The sequence below is a fragment of the Lipotes vexillifer genome, unplaced genomic scaffold (assembly GCF_000442215.2).
Source record: "Lipotes vexillifer unplaced genomic scaffold, Lipotes_vexillifer_v1.1 scaffold785, whole genome shotgun sequence".
In the NCBI taxonomy this organism is placed as follows: domain Eukaryota; kingdom Metazoa; phylum Chordata; class Mammalia; order Artiodactyla; family Lipotidae; genus Lipotes; species Lipotes vexillifer.
In genome coordinates, this window is record NW_006791778.1 from 1,646,621 (window position 1) to 1,660,441 (window position 13,821).

At 42.6% G+C, this 13,821-nt stretch overlaps 1 protein-coding gene across 1 annotated transcript; it reads right to left on the bottom strand.

The window, feature by feature from the left end:
- On the bottom strand, window positions 1-4,411 carry POU2AF2 (POU class 2 homeobox associating factor 2). Its single transcript, XM_007464669.1, has 3 exons — window positions 4,405-4,411; window positions 1,604-1,902; window positions 1-402 (listed from the first exon to the last, which is right to left on the bottom strand). Exons 1-3 carry the CDS (start codon window positions 4,409-4,411, stop codon window positions 1-3), a joined length of 708 nt encoding a protein of 235 aa, XP_007464731.1.
- Between the last annotated feature and the right edge of the window lie 9,410 nt (window positions 4,412-13,821).

Here is a 13,821-nt window from a genome sequence, read left to right on the forward strand (position 1 = left end):
TCAGTAAGCTTGGCGGCACTCATATGCCCCCCATGCCAGGCTCCCATCTTCTTTGTTCCACAGAGAAGGGTCCTGGAGGACAGAGGTGTCTGCCCCCTCGTCTGGGGAGAAGGGCCCCACCTTGGGTGGTGGGTCATTGGACATTGTCATGAAAGAGGTGAAGGGGTAGGGGGATGGGGTTGGGTACCCCTGCATGTGGTACAGATCCTCCAGTGTGTGCAGAGAATAGGACTGAACCCCCGCTAGGGGGGCCGCCCAACTGGAGCTCCTGTGCTGGGCAGTGCTCCCCGACTCTAGCTGGGAGAGGCAGCCTGTGCTGGGCGCCAAGCTCTGCACGGCATCGGCCGGCACGGGGTCTGGCTGGCTGAGGCCTTCGGGCACCGTCTGCTCCCACGAGTCCCTCTGAGGAGGATGGAAATGTCCCTGGGCTTAGTCATTAGGTGATCGTCTGACATGGGCAGATTTCCTTCCCAACACAGGGTGCTGCTGGCCCATGTCTTCCAAAGCAGACTAGGTGTCCTCCCTCTGCTGTCCAAAGCCTCCCTACCAGGCAGCTCTCCCCTCTGGTGTTTGACATTGGCAGTGGGAGTTTTAGTTCCTTTCTTACTCTAGAATTAGATTGTGTGTGTGTGTGTGTGTGTGTGTGTGTGTGTGTGTGTGTGTGTGTGTAGAGAGAGAGTCCTTTCCCCAGAAAACATTAAATGTGAAGATAATAAAATAAATATTTTGACAGCGTTTCATCATTTGCTCCTGGAAGAAGTAGACCCTAAGCTACACAGTGGGCTTCTGAGTGGGCTAGGAAGGCTACCTGCCCTCAGTGAGCAAGGGGGTAAGAGCCTCATAGGCTTGGAGCTGGAAAGATTTGGCTTCAATTCATGGCTGGGCCACTTACTACCTTCCTGATTCTGAGTACTTCACTTTGTGCTTCTGTAAGATGGGGCTTTAATAACTATACCCTGAGTTGTTGCAAGTATTAAATGAACAAGTGCACATAAAAGTTCCTGGCTGTAGTAGATACTCAATAATGTTAATTCCTAGTCTCCCACAGCCTGTTTTGTCTAAAATCCCATCTCCAGAGATTCATGCCTTTGTGGTTGAGGGCTTTACAGTATAAGAAAGTTACTAGTATTCTTCTTTATGAACTCATCTCTGGAAGGACTGCGAGAGAACAAGGTTCTAGAGGGTAGAAATATCGTGGGAGAGGGGAGGCAGGGAGGGGAAGGCGAGAGGAGTCCTGATGCACCTGCCCTGGCTGACAGCCTCGCTGTCTGTGAGGTAACTTCAGTGCTCTTTCCTTATGCACGAGAGGAATAATGGGGAAACATCTGGCACAATCGGTAGAGTATTAACAAAATGGATATATATCCTGTTTTATCAGTCGTCCCTGCCCAAATCCCTAGATAGAGCTTCCTGCCGCGTGGTTGCCACGGATCTTTGAGGAGGGCTCCCTGGGCGTGGATCCTGGCATCTCCCGGGGCGGTGCAGAGCAGCCTCCCGGGGGGTCTCTGGGGCGAGCAGACCTGGTTGCTAAGCACATGGGCTGGCCAGGGCCGCGGGAGCCCCGACGTTAGTGACCCCCTAAACTAAGCCTCTGCATACTCACCAGCACGAAGTGTGCGGACTCGCTGGGGAAGGGCAGCGGCAGGAGCTGTGGCAGGACTGAGGCGCTGATTAGGGAGCCGCTGTTGGGGGTCAGGGCCGTGGGGCGGTGGTCCCCGTAGAGCTCCGGGAAGTAGGAGTCCACGTGGGCCGGGTGGCCCTGCCCTGCCGAGGACTCGCAGGCAAAGTTCTTCACCACAGTTCGGGTGCAGGCATCGTTTGCGAACTGTTTACTGTTGTGGAAGTCCGAGTCCGTTAGGAGGGATCTCCTGACACCATAGTAACCTGACATCACCGGTGAGCCTGTTGCCAAGGGGAAAACAAACGGGCAAAAGTTTCCTTGGAGGAAGTCAAGGCATCTCTGTTGCAGCCACGTCTCTCCACGTGTGAAATGGTATTTCCAACGCAGGCCTGACGCCAAGGCCAACATTTAAATAGATAAATGTCTTGAAAGGCATTACATATAGTGGCATTACCTCTTTTAACTGGTGCAGCCCAAATAATTCATACATTTAAAGTTCGCTCTGCCTTTAGGGATAAGTTCACTTTAGATGGAGCAATAACTGTTCAGTGTCTCTCACTTCTTGTGCACCTTCAATGTGCCAGGTGCTGTGCTAGGCGCTGTGCTTATTCTATCTCTTTGGGCTTAAGGAGCTAGAATAAGAAGCCCTTGGCATTTACATTTCATCTAATGAAGTATCTTTTTCACAGCTTCTGAGCTCTGTCCCCATAGATACAGGACCGTTTGCTAGAGGCTGCTTCTGGGGCATGTTATGTGAGACTCAGCATCTCTAGATAAGGTGAGACAATAACCCTGCCCCAAATCAGAGGCAGGCCGTACTCTTCTAATTTTTTTGTACACTGGCCATGACTTGCACCTATTAGGCACCAGAAACGGCTGCTTGCTTTGCTTCTGTGAAGCAAAGTTAGAGGACCACAAAAAATGTTTTCTGGCTTTGATGAGTCTGGTGTTATTTGCTGCCTTCTTGTGGCCACGTTGAGTATCTCACTCAGCTCACCTGGGCTCTGCAAGCGAGAGAAGGGAATGCGTGGCACAGAAAGCTCCCCTTGGTGGAAACCGGGAGAGGCTGAAACTGAGAAGAATCTCATTTAAGGTAAGGCCGGTGAAATAGTCCCAGCGGAGAAGAGATGTGTTTGCTAAAGACTTTCTGATTTCGTAGCTCAGTTGTAGCAGGAAACCCTTCATCACTTAGAACATGTTCAGGAGCACAGACACAAGGGCTGTAAAACTGATATTTTTTTCCAGCTGGTGGTGGGTGTGATCCAATTAGCTAAGACCTACTCCCTCAGGTCACAAAGAGGCTGAGCTGGGAGGATGATGCGGGTGCTTGTCTTTGTCACCTTCCCCAAACACAGTGGACCGCTTCTGAGCTTTGTCCCTGCCCACCCTGCCTACTCTTCCACAGGGAGAGAAGACAGGCTCATCAAGACCCTCCTTCTTATTACCCTGACTCAGTCGTACATGACTCTCCAGACACAGCACTTTGGCCCCTGCCACCTGATGTGGCACTTCGAATTATGCTCGATACTCTCTCACCTGAGTTACAGCCCTCTTTCCAATCCATCTGCAAGCTCCATGGGGGGCAGAGCTTATGTCCTACACGTTTTCTGTAAACCCAGTCGTATAATACTGTGTTCAACAATTACATGTGAATTTATTCATTCATTCAGAGGAAATCAAAATTCCCTATAGAAACTTAAAGCACAATTCTACTCACTCCACTTTCATCTTAAATTCCATAGCCCCAAACTTCTAATCTGCTCATGAATTTGAAAGCTGCAGTTAGAGGTTTCATTGTAAGCATAATTCTCCAGAAAAAACATCTGTGCAAGTGAAAATTAATATCAGTAAATAAGGTTTCGTTTCATGCCAGGAACTTATACCCACGGTAGTGGTTAAAGCTGAGAACAGAGTGAAGAATAAGTAAACAAGGCTTCCAGGATCTCACGTCTGTATTCCCAATTTCCAAATAAAAAAACACAGCGGAAAAAACCCTTTGCTTTTTAAGCATGTATTTTTCTCCCTAAAAAGAGGAAGAATAATTCTAGATGATAACAGAGGCTGCAGAAATTTTCTTCTGTAGAATGGAGCAGATACAACCAGATTCCAGCGACAACAAATATGATTGGGAAACACAGCATAGAGACTTTCAGATATGTGGGATCGTCTCCTGCACTTACTCCTTTCCCTTTTCCAGCTCTGAAGATTACCAAAATTAGTGAGAAACCGTATGCCCTTCTGAGTTTGAGATCTGGAAGGAACGTGTGTGTGTGTGTGTGTGTGTGTGTGTGTCTACGTGTGTATACACACACATATGAGAGTGCCCCAAATTATTATTAAGAATTCTCCTATTCCATCCCAACAGGAGTACTTAATGAGACATATGTATTAAAATGAATGTAAGATGCTTAACTAAGTGCCTGGCATATGGAAAGCACCAATAAATAATTGCTATTCCACCTGCTCTCAGGTCTCTCTCTTTCTGTTCTGAAGCACGTGCATAATCTAGCAGACCACAGTGCCGGAATCTTAAACGTTTTAAAACTGCATCAAGGGCTTAATTGCTATTGCTTTTGCCCAATAAGCTTATGCTGGACAGAATGCATTCCAAATTCAGGAATGACTGAATGAGGTCTGGTTTCCCTGATTTTACATTTTAAAAATAAATATTTTAAAGCTGTAAAGTTTTGCAAGTGCTGTAAGGCAGCTATGAAAGAAGGGAAGCCTAAATGCCTGATTTAGCTCAAAAGGGAAGGAATTGCCCCTTGAACTGCAATACTTACCTGGCATCGGGCCAAACAGAGGCTGAGTAGAGCTGACACTGCCCTGGAAGACAGAGGGGGCACAAGGGTTTTCTTCTTTAGTTGCAAGTTTGAACTTAAAAAAAGTTTAGGAATACATTTTACAAGCTTTATTTTCTGCTACTAAGAAACATTTTAGGAGAGGTTAGCTTAGAGGAGGGTCAAATGAGAGTTAAGAACACAATACCAGGAAACAAACAAGGGACAGAGAGAAACCAAAGTTTTAGATTCTGATAAACTTGCCAAAAAACATAGTCTAGATGAAATAATTTATCTTTTTTTTTTTTTTTTACTGTTTGTGTTAATATCCTTCATCAAATATATATCAAAGATTTATATAAATACATACATACATGCACACACAAATATGTTTGTATTTGGTTTTAACGTTGAATGGCCACTTTTTAAGCTGTCTGCCTCCATGTAGAATGGAAGCTTCACTAAGGGTAGAGACCTTGACTGTGACTTGTTCTCAGTGTCCGGAACAGAGTGTGATAGACAAAATAAAAATATGTGGAATAAAAATAGGCGTCAAAGATCCCGCAGTTTAGTGAGCATAGGAGGTTGAGGGATGTTGTCGGTTGAATTATGTCCCCTGAAAAGATATATTGAAGTCCTAATTACCAGAACCTGTGAATGTGAACTTATTTGGAAATAGAAGGTTTGAAGATGAAACTAGTTAAATTAAAATGAGTTTGTCCTGGAGGACTGTGGGCCCTAAATCCAATATGATTGTTGTCCTTATAAGAAGAGGAGAGAGACACGCAGAGACACACACACAGAGGGGAGAAGGCAGTCTGAAGAAAGAGGCAGAAATCTGAGAGCTACAACTTCAAGCTAAGGAGCACTAAGGTTTGCCAGCAACCACCAGAAGCTAGGAAGAGGCAAAGGAGGATGCTCTCCTAAAGGCTTCTGAGGGAGCCTGGCCCGCCGACAACTTGATTTTGGACTTCTAGTCTCCAGATTTGTGACATGGTAAATTTTTATTGTTTTAAGGCATCCCATTTGTGGTAATTTGTTATTGTAGCCCTAGGACACTAATACAGGGAGTGAATGATGATGAAACAGATAATTTGGTGTAGTGTGAGAAGTGGCATTGTAGAAGTAAGGTGGGCTGAGGTGGACACCTAAGCCAGTATTAGGGATGGGTTGGGGGACATATCCTGGAGGAGGTGATGCTTAAGCTGAGTGCTGAAGGAAGAGTATCCAGGTGTGTAGAGTCTTAAGATATACAAATGAGAGCTCTGGCACCAAGATGCCCAGGAACAATGTTGCTGTTGTAAAAGGTGAGTCCTCAACATCTAGTTCTTCGGATTTGAACACTTAGTCTTGACCCTAATAATCCTACAGACTCTCAAGAGTTGGAAGAGATGTTACAGAGAGTCTCATTCAAGTACCACTCAAGGCTGAAATACTCTCCATGTTATCAGCCCTGGGTGCATTTAGCCTATAGTGGTGGAGAACTCAGCACCCTCTGAGAAAGCCTATTTCTTCTTTGGGGACCTCCGGCTGTGATAAAGTAGGCTGAAAAGAGTCATGTTCTTAATTCTAATCTCCTTGGTACATACAGAATAAATTAAACCCTTCTTCCATACATAGCTCTTCAAATATCTGAAGATAACCCATCATTTCTCAACTGTCTTAATCAGTCTGGGCTGCTATAACAAATACCATAGATGTGGTGGCTTAAACAACAAACATTTCACCCAGTTCTGGAGGCTTGAAGTTTGAGATCAGGGTGCAAGTAAGGTCGGGTTCTCTGGGGGTCCTCATCCTGGCTTGCAGTTGGTTGCCTTCTCACTGTGTCTTCATGTGGCACAAAGAGAGATCATCTTTTCCATGTGTCTCTTCTATAAGGGCACCAACCCGATTCATGAGGGCTTTGCCCTCATGACCTAACTACCTCCCCAAAGGCCCCATCTCCAAATACCATCGCGCTGGGGATCAGGGCTTTGTTTTTTTTTTTTTCAGATTCCATATATATGTCTTAGCATACAGTATTTGTTTTTCTCTTTCTGACTTACTTCACTCTGTATGACAGCCTCTAGGTCCATCCACCTCACTACAAATAACTCAATTTTGTTCCTTTTTATGGCTGAGTAATATTCCATTGTATATATGTGCCACATCTTCTTTATCCATTCATCTGTTGATGGACACTTAGGTTGCTTCCAGTGATGAGGACTTTAACACATGAATTATGGGGGTGGGGTACAAACATTCCACCCATAGCCCCAAACTGTAATTGTATCTTCTTCAGGCAAAATGTCCTCCAACCGTTCAGAAGTAGAACTGTATTTGAGAGTGAAGACTCTGGAACCAGAGTGTGTGTCTGAATCCCAGCTCTGACTCTTGTTAGCTGTGTGATCTTGGGCACATGAAGATTAAATGTGATTTTATGTGTCAAGCACTTAGAATAGTTCCTGGCTTAGAGTAAGGAAGATGTGAGTATTATCACTCAGATGCATTTTTATGTCTCTTCAAATCTATGGTATATTCCTCTAAACATGTTTTCTTATTTAATAAGTTAACACTTTCTTTTTTGGTTAAATTTAATTTATTGACATATAATTGATTTACAATGTTGTGTAAGTTTGTACTGTACAGCAAAATGATTCATTTATGCATATATGTTTTTTATATTCTTTTCCATTACGGTTTATCACAGGATATTGAATATAGTTCCCTGTGCTATACAGTAGGACCTTGTTGTTTATCCATTCTATATATAATAGTTTGCCTCTGCTAATCTCAAACTCCTTAATAAATTAACAATGGCAAATGGCAGAAGGGAACTCGTGGGCATGCAGGGTCAGAGATGGGTGCAGGTCAGGGTACTGTGATTCTTATATGGGAAGGAAAGGAGTTACTGATTAACTATAGAAGCACTTGTGTTTGGGCACATTTTCCCATGTTGCCAGGGCCCATGTTATCCAGTGTTTCCCTCTGATTTCCAGCTCTGTCCATCTGGGTCTTTCCTCCGAGGCCTGTGCCAGGGCCCATTCCCTCTGGCTTCTGCCTCAGCCTCCTTCACTGGGTAAGCAGGGTGTGGCAGGGTGGTAGCTGTCCTGGGTGCTGCCTGGGGAGATGTCCTGTTGCTCTCCTGCCTCTTTTCCTGCCTGCCTGCTCCCTTAAACTGCTCTGGCCAAGGCTACTGTGAGATGCAGTGCACGTGCCCAACCTGATGGACAGAAGTGTCAGCACCTGTCAGCCATGCACTGGTTCATTGGCTGCTGTGGCTCTGCCCTGGCCTCTGCCTGAGGCATGACAGAACTCAGTCTGTGCCAACACAGCCCCTGCAGCATCTACCACCACCAATGCCACCATCTACCACCACCAATGCCACCAACAGTCTTCTTATAGCCCTTCTTCTTCTTCTGCCCAGTTTTAATTATTACTGTGAAATTGCCAGCACTGTACCTCCCACCCCAACCCAATTTTAATACCTGAAGACTCTACAAAGCTTTCATAATTACTAGCCTAGTTGATTTTATTTATTATTTGATGAAAAGAAGCCTCTTGTGTTTGTTTCTCCTGCATACTTTTGCCCTTTACCTGCTGTGGAAAGTAAACACTCTGTTTACATTCTTTATGGTTAGTCATAAAATTTTACCTGCGTATTTAACAAAGATGACAAGCAGTATCTTTTAAAAATAATTTATTTTATTTTATTTTATTTATTTTTGGCTGCATTGGGTCTTCCTTACTGTGTGCAGGCTTCCTCTAGTTGCAGAGAGCAGGGGCTACTCTTCACTGCAGCGCATGAGCTTCTCATTGCAGTGGCTTCTTTTGTTGCGGAGCACGGGCTCTAGGCGTGCAGGCTTCAGTAGTTGCAGCACGCGGGCTCAGTAGTTGTGGCTTGCGGGCTCTGGAGTGCAGGCTCAGTATTTGTGGTGCATGGGCTTAGTTGCTCGCGGTATGTGGGATCTTCCCAGATCAAATCCATGTCCCACTCATTGGCAGGCGATTCTTAACCACTGCGCCACCAGGGAAGTCCCTACAAACAGTATCTTAAACCTCCCACTGACAGACAAGATCCTTAGGACATTAACTCTTATTGCTCCTCTCCTAATTTACACGAGTATGTATTTTCTTGTATTTTAGCTTGTTTCTTTTTATTAAACCTCCACAAATCAGATTTCATAATTATTTTCATCATCATTTTATCAAGTAAATCTGTATTAGATTTACTTACATGTTCATCATTTTCTTTGCTTATCTGTCCTCCAAACGTTTTTTCTAGATTCCATTTTCCTTCTTCTGAAATAACCCTTTAGAAAATTCCTTCCCTGTAGGTGGTGTTAGCGGTAAACTGTTTCAGTTTTTTATTTATCTGAAAATATAATTTCTTTTGCCCTGTACTTAAAAGATACTATTTTGGGGTTCATAATTGTAACTTTACAGTTATTCTTTTGTCAGCCACTGTCTTGTGGCTTCCATGATTGCTGTTGAGAAGTTTGCTATTAACCTTAAACTTATTCTTTGTAACAATCTTTCTTTCTTTTCTGACTACCTTTTTAATATACTCCCTTTGTCTTTATGGTTTTTCAAGTCCATCTCATTTTACCTTGGGGTAGATTTTTAAAATGTATTCTGCTTGTATAGGGTGTGCTTCATGTGGCTGGGGGTACATGTCTTTCAGAAAAGTTTCAACCATCCTCTCCTTAAATATTGCCTTGCCTGTATTATTTGTATTCTCTCCTTCTGGGTCTTCGATTATGTTAAATCTTTTACTTTTATCCCCTATATATTCTTAACTTTTTGTTACTTCCTCTATATCTATGATTCTATGTTCTATATTTTGTGATAGATGGGTATAGATTTCTTCAGCTCTACATCCAGTTCACTAATTCCTTCTTCAACTGTAGCTAATTTACTGTTTAACACAAACATTGAAATTTTTTGGTATCAATGATTAGATATTTTTTCATTTCTAGAAGTTCCATTGATTTTTAAAAAAATTTGCTTGGTCTTTTGTTGAGTGTTCATTATGTATTATGTTATTATTTATTTAGTATTTGGTAGTTCTAATATCTGAAAGTCCTGAGAATTTAACTTTATTGTTTATGCTGACTGTCATTCTTAGCAACTTGTTTCCTTGTGCATTTGGTGATCTTTGATTGAAACTCATATCTGGTTGACCTTAATCTGTGAAAATCTGGGTTCCTAACCTGAGGTTGTGCTTCTCCAGAAGAGTTATGCTTATATTTCTTCGGAGGCAGCTCCCTTCCAGGTTCCGTGTCCCAGGTTCAGCTCCCCAATCTTGGCAAAAATAGCTCAAGAACCAGTCTTCATGTATCAGGCTAATTTGAACACCCTTCCTTAGGGGAATCTGCCTTTTTGGTGTGATCAACTTCTCTTCATTCTGTGTCCTTACTTCTGCTCAAACATTTTCCCCACCTTCCATGCTAACCTTCAACCCGGCACCCCCTGCCCCAAACCCCCTAGCTTTGGTGATTTCCCTTACTTCCAGCCAGCCCAACAAATTAGCAAAATTTGTTTTATACAGGATTCTATTTTGTTTTGGATACAATCTCCCCACCTCCAGACTGTTGACTATCTGAAACAGAGTCAAATCCCTAAGTATTAAAACTAGAATTAGATACTGTCCTGTTTTAACCACAGCACCTTTTATTTTTAACTTTTTATTTTTCTATGACTGCCAACATTTTCCAGCAGAGATTTAGATTATAAATAAAATTCATAAGCATGCACTTGTAGTAATTTCATAAGCACACCATTAGGCACATGACCAAATGTGTTATATCTACTAACTCATTTAATTTTCACAACCACCCCAGAAGATAAGTAATGTTATTTTCATCTTGATGAGAAAATTGAAACAGAGAGAATAACTCAGGTTCCCCTGTAGGTAGGGTTGTTGTTAGTGGTGATGGTGGGATCAAACAAGGACCTTTCTGATTCCAGAGCCCGTTTCTTAACTACCACAGCATACTGCCTTCCAAGAGCTTTCATAACTTGAAAATAAAAGTCGGAAACATAATAGTTTAAAATATTAGTATAAAGGAGACTTAGGGACATTCAGAGAGATCATATAATTATATAAAAGCTCACAAAGAACTAGCGGGATTTGTATTTCCCTGTGTGTAAATACTATCCTGGGGGGCTTCCATGGTGGCGCAGTGGTTAAGAATGCCTGCCAATGCAGGGGATACGGGTTCGGTCCCTGGTCCGGGAAGACCCCACATACCACGGAGCAACTAAGTCTGTGTGCCACAACTACTGAGCCTGTGCTCTAGAGCCCACGAGGCACAACTACTGAAGCCTGTGCGCCTAGAGCCTGTGCTCCGCAACAAGAGAAGCCACTGCAATGAGAAGCCCGTGCACCGCAATGAAGAGTAGCCCCCACTCACTGCAACTAGAGAAAGCTCACGCACAGCAACAAAGACCCAACACAGCCAAAAATAAATAAATTAAAAAAAAAACTACCCTGCATATATATATGCGTGTGTGTTTGTGTGTGTGTGTGTATATATATATATATATATATATATATATATATATATACACACATACATACACACACACACTCTTTAGTCCTTCAGTGGATATTCTATTTTTTGGGGGGAAGTCAGCTTTATTAAGTTATAATTTACATATAATAAAATTCACATATTTTAAGCATACAATTTGATGAATTTTGACCACTTTAACAAACTCTTATGACCCACCACCATGATATAAAACATTTCCATTTAATTATTTATAGCTGTAATTAGTGCTATGCTCCCTATGGTGGCCTGGGAAATACTTAGATGGATAAGTAATATAGAAAGCAATGATAACACACAACTTCAGTTTGTCTCACAGAACATAGATGAGATCTAACGGGCTTATGTTGGGACTGGGAAGGATTTCACTGGATAGATTTTAGAGCTGGCGTCCCAGATTTATAGGTTGAGAAAGAACAGCTTAAAACATGAGCCTTCGGCATGCGCACTAGTTATCATTGCTCACGTGAAGGGAAAACACATTCCTTTGCACCTTGTTCAAGATATTATATTTTAGACTTCCCTGGTGGTGCAGTGGTTGGGAGTCTGCCTGCCAATGCAGGGACAAGGGTTCCAGCCCTGGTCTGGGAGGATCCCAATTTCCGCGGAGCGACTGAGCTCATGCTTCACAACTACTGACGCCCGCGTGCCTGGAGCCCGTGCTCCACAACAAAGAGAAGCCACCGCAATGAGAAGCCTGTGCACCGCAGCAAAGAGTAGCCCCGGCTCTCCACAAATAGAGGAAGCCCGTGCACAGCAACGAAGACCCAACGCAGCCGAAAATAAATAAATAAATTTATTAAAAAAAAAAAGATATTATATTCACGCAGTTGCATCTCACCATACTAATTCTCCAGAAGTAATATTGAAATTAATATCGAAAAGCCCATAAATTTTGACCAAGCGAGATGGTATACAATTTTTATTTTGCATACTGCAAACAACAGGATCCTGCAATGCCAGGTAGCCAAATTTAGAGGTTTACATTTGAATGAAATTTGCCAGTCTGCAACTTCCTGTAGCTAACACAGCAGCCTCACAGCTGCCCCAAAAGCCCCTCCATGAAAATGAGTTAATTTGAACCAACAGGTCACCACGGTAGTAAAGTGATAAGATTAGCAGTTCAGTACATTTATTGTCATTTTTATGACCCTATAATATTTTTAGATGCCAACCTAGTTGAAGGACTAGTTTGAAATGTACTAAGGAAGAGAACTCCAAGTAGCATAAGCTTTTTCACACTGCTGTATATTTAAAAAATTTTGATTACATAGTTTGAAAGTGTCTCTTTAAACTTAAATATATTACTATTAATGCTTAAATAAAAATCATAGCCATTGTGAATAGCTGTGATCCTTCTTCAAGGAATTCACAGTATATTTAGTTTTTCATTGTCATCATATCTATGGTTGGGAGAGAGGTGGAACTGATGAAATACTGAACATTTTAAAACCATCTTTTAATATCTGTTTTGAGACCCACCATAAGTCATGACTTTCCTCCAACTTTGAAATGAATGTAACGTTAATGCTAGATATAATGCTGTTAGCTTTTAAATGGACACCTGTGTTAGGATTGAATACCTTCTTCCTCCAGAAGAAAATGGGCATAGAGAATTAGATGCCTTAGTTAATGTGACAAGTATGTAGTAGAACTAGGGCATTCTGATTGGTGTGAAATCTTATACAGTGACTAAACTATACCATACCTGTTCTAATAAATCTTACTAGTTTTGCAAAGTTTGAAAGAGGTTTTGATTTATGGACCCGTTATCTGAGTTACTGATACATAGTAATTTAATCATAAATAAGAAAAACACTCCGTAATGAATAGGAACTACAGTTTTAAGCATCTACCATGTGCCAGATGCTTTATATGATGTTATCTTATTATAAAGTAGATATTATCATCTCAAGTTTACAAAAGGGGAAACCAAGCATCAGAGCAGTTAAGTAATGTGTCCCAAATTATCTATTTAGTAAATTACAGAACTAGGATTTAAACCCAAACTCTCTGACTCTCAAATTTATTCTCCTTTAACCAGTAGGTTCTGTGCACTAGCCCTTCCACCAAACCAAAGATATTTACTGGGCACCTCTGATAAGCTAGGCACAATGCTGAATGTTTCAGGTGCTAGAAAAAATGCAACAAGGGCTTAGATTAGTATCTACTTAGGGACACAAGCCATTTGTGGTGGATTAAATACGGCCAGAATTACTTTGCAGCTCTTCCCATTGACAAGTTAGTCTATCTCTCCACTCCTTGAATCTGGGATGGTTTTGTGACTAATAGAATGTGGCAGAAGTGATATGTGAGTTTCAGAGTCTAGACTTCAAGAGGATTTGCTGCTTTCACCTTTGCTTGCTTGAAATTCTGCCTTACAATTTCCTCTTAAAAAGTCATTCTAGGACTTCCCTTGTGGCGCAGTGGTTAAGAATCCGCCTGCCAATGCAGGGGACTCGGGTTCGATCTCTGGTCAGGGAAGATCCCACATGTCGTGGAGCAACTAAGCCCATGAGCCACAACTTCTGAGCCTGCACTCTAGAGCCTGCAAGCCACAGCTACTGAAGCCCACGTGCTCTAGGGTCCATGTGCCACAACTACTGAGCCCGTGTGGTGCAACTACTGAAGCCCGTGTGCCTAGAGCCTGTGCTCCACAACAAGAGAAGCCACCGCAATAAGCCCGCATACTGCAAGGAAGAGTAACCCCCGCTCGCCGCAACCAGAGAAGGCCTGAGCGCAGCAACGAAGACCCAACACAGCCAAAAAATAAATTTAAAAACAATTAAAAAAAACCCCAATGTATTAAAAAAAAAAAAAAAAAGTCAGTCTAGCTTCCTGGAGGATGAGTGAGTGTGTGGAAGCGAATCCAGGCACTCTGCTGACA

Excerpts from the sequence above, each read along its gene's own strand:
- POU2AF2 (XM_007464669.1), bottom strand. Across the intron at positions 403-1,603 it reads AGTCCGCACACTTCGTGCTG|AGGGACTCGTGGGAGCAGAC; the intron begins GTGAGTATGCAG and ends CATCCTCCTCAG.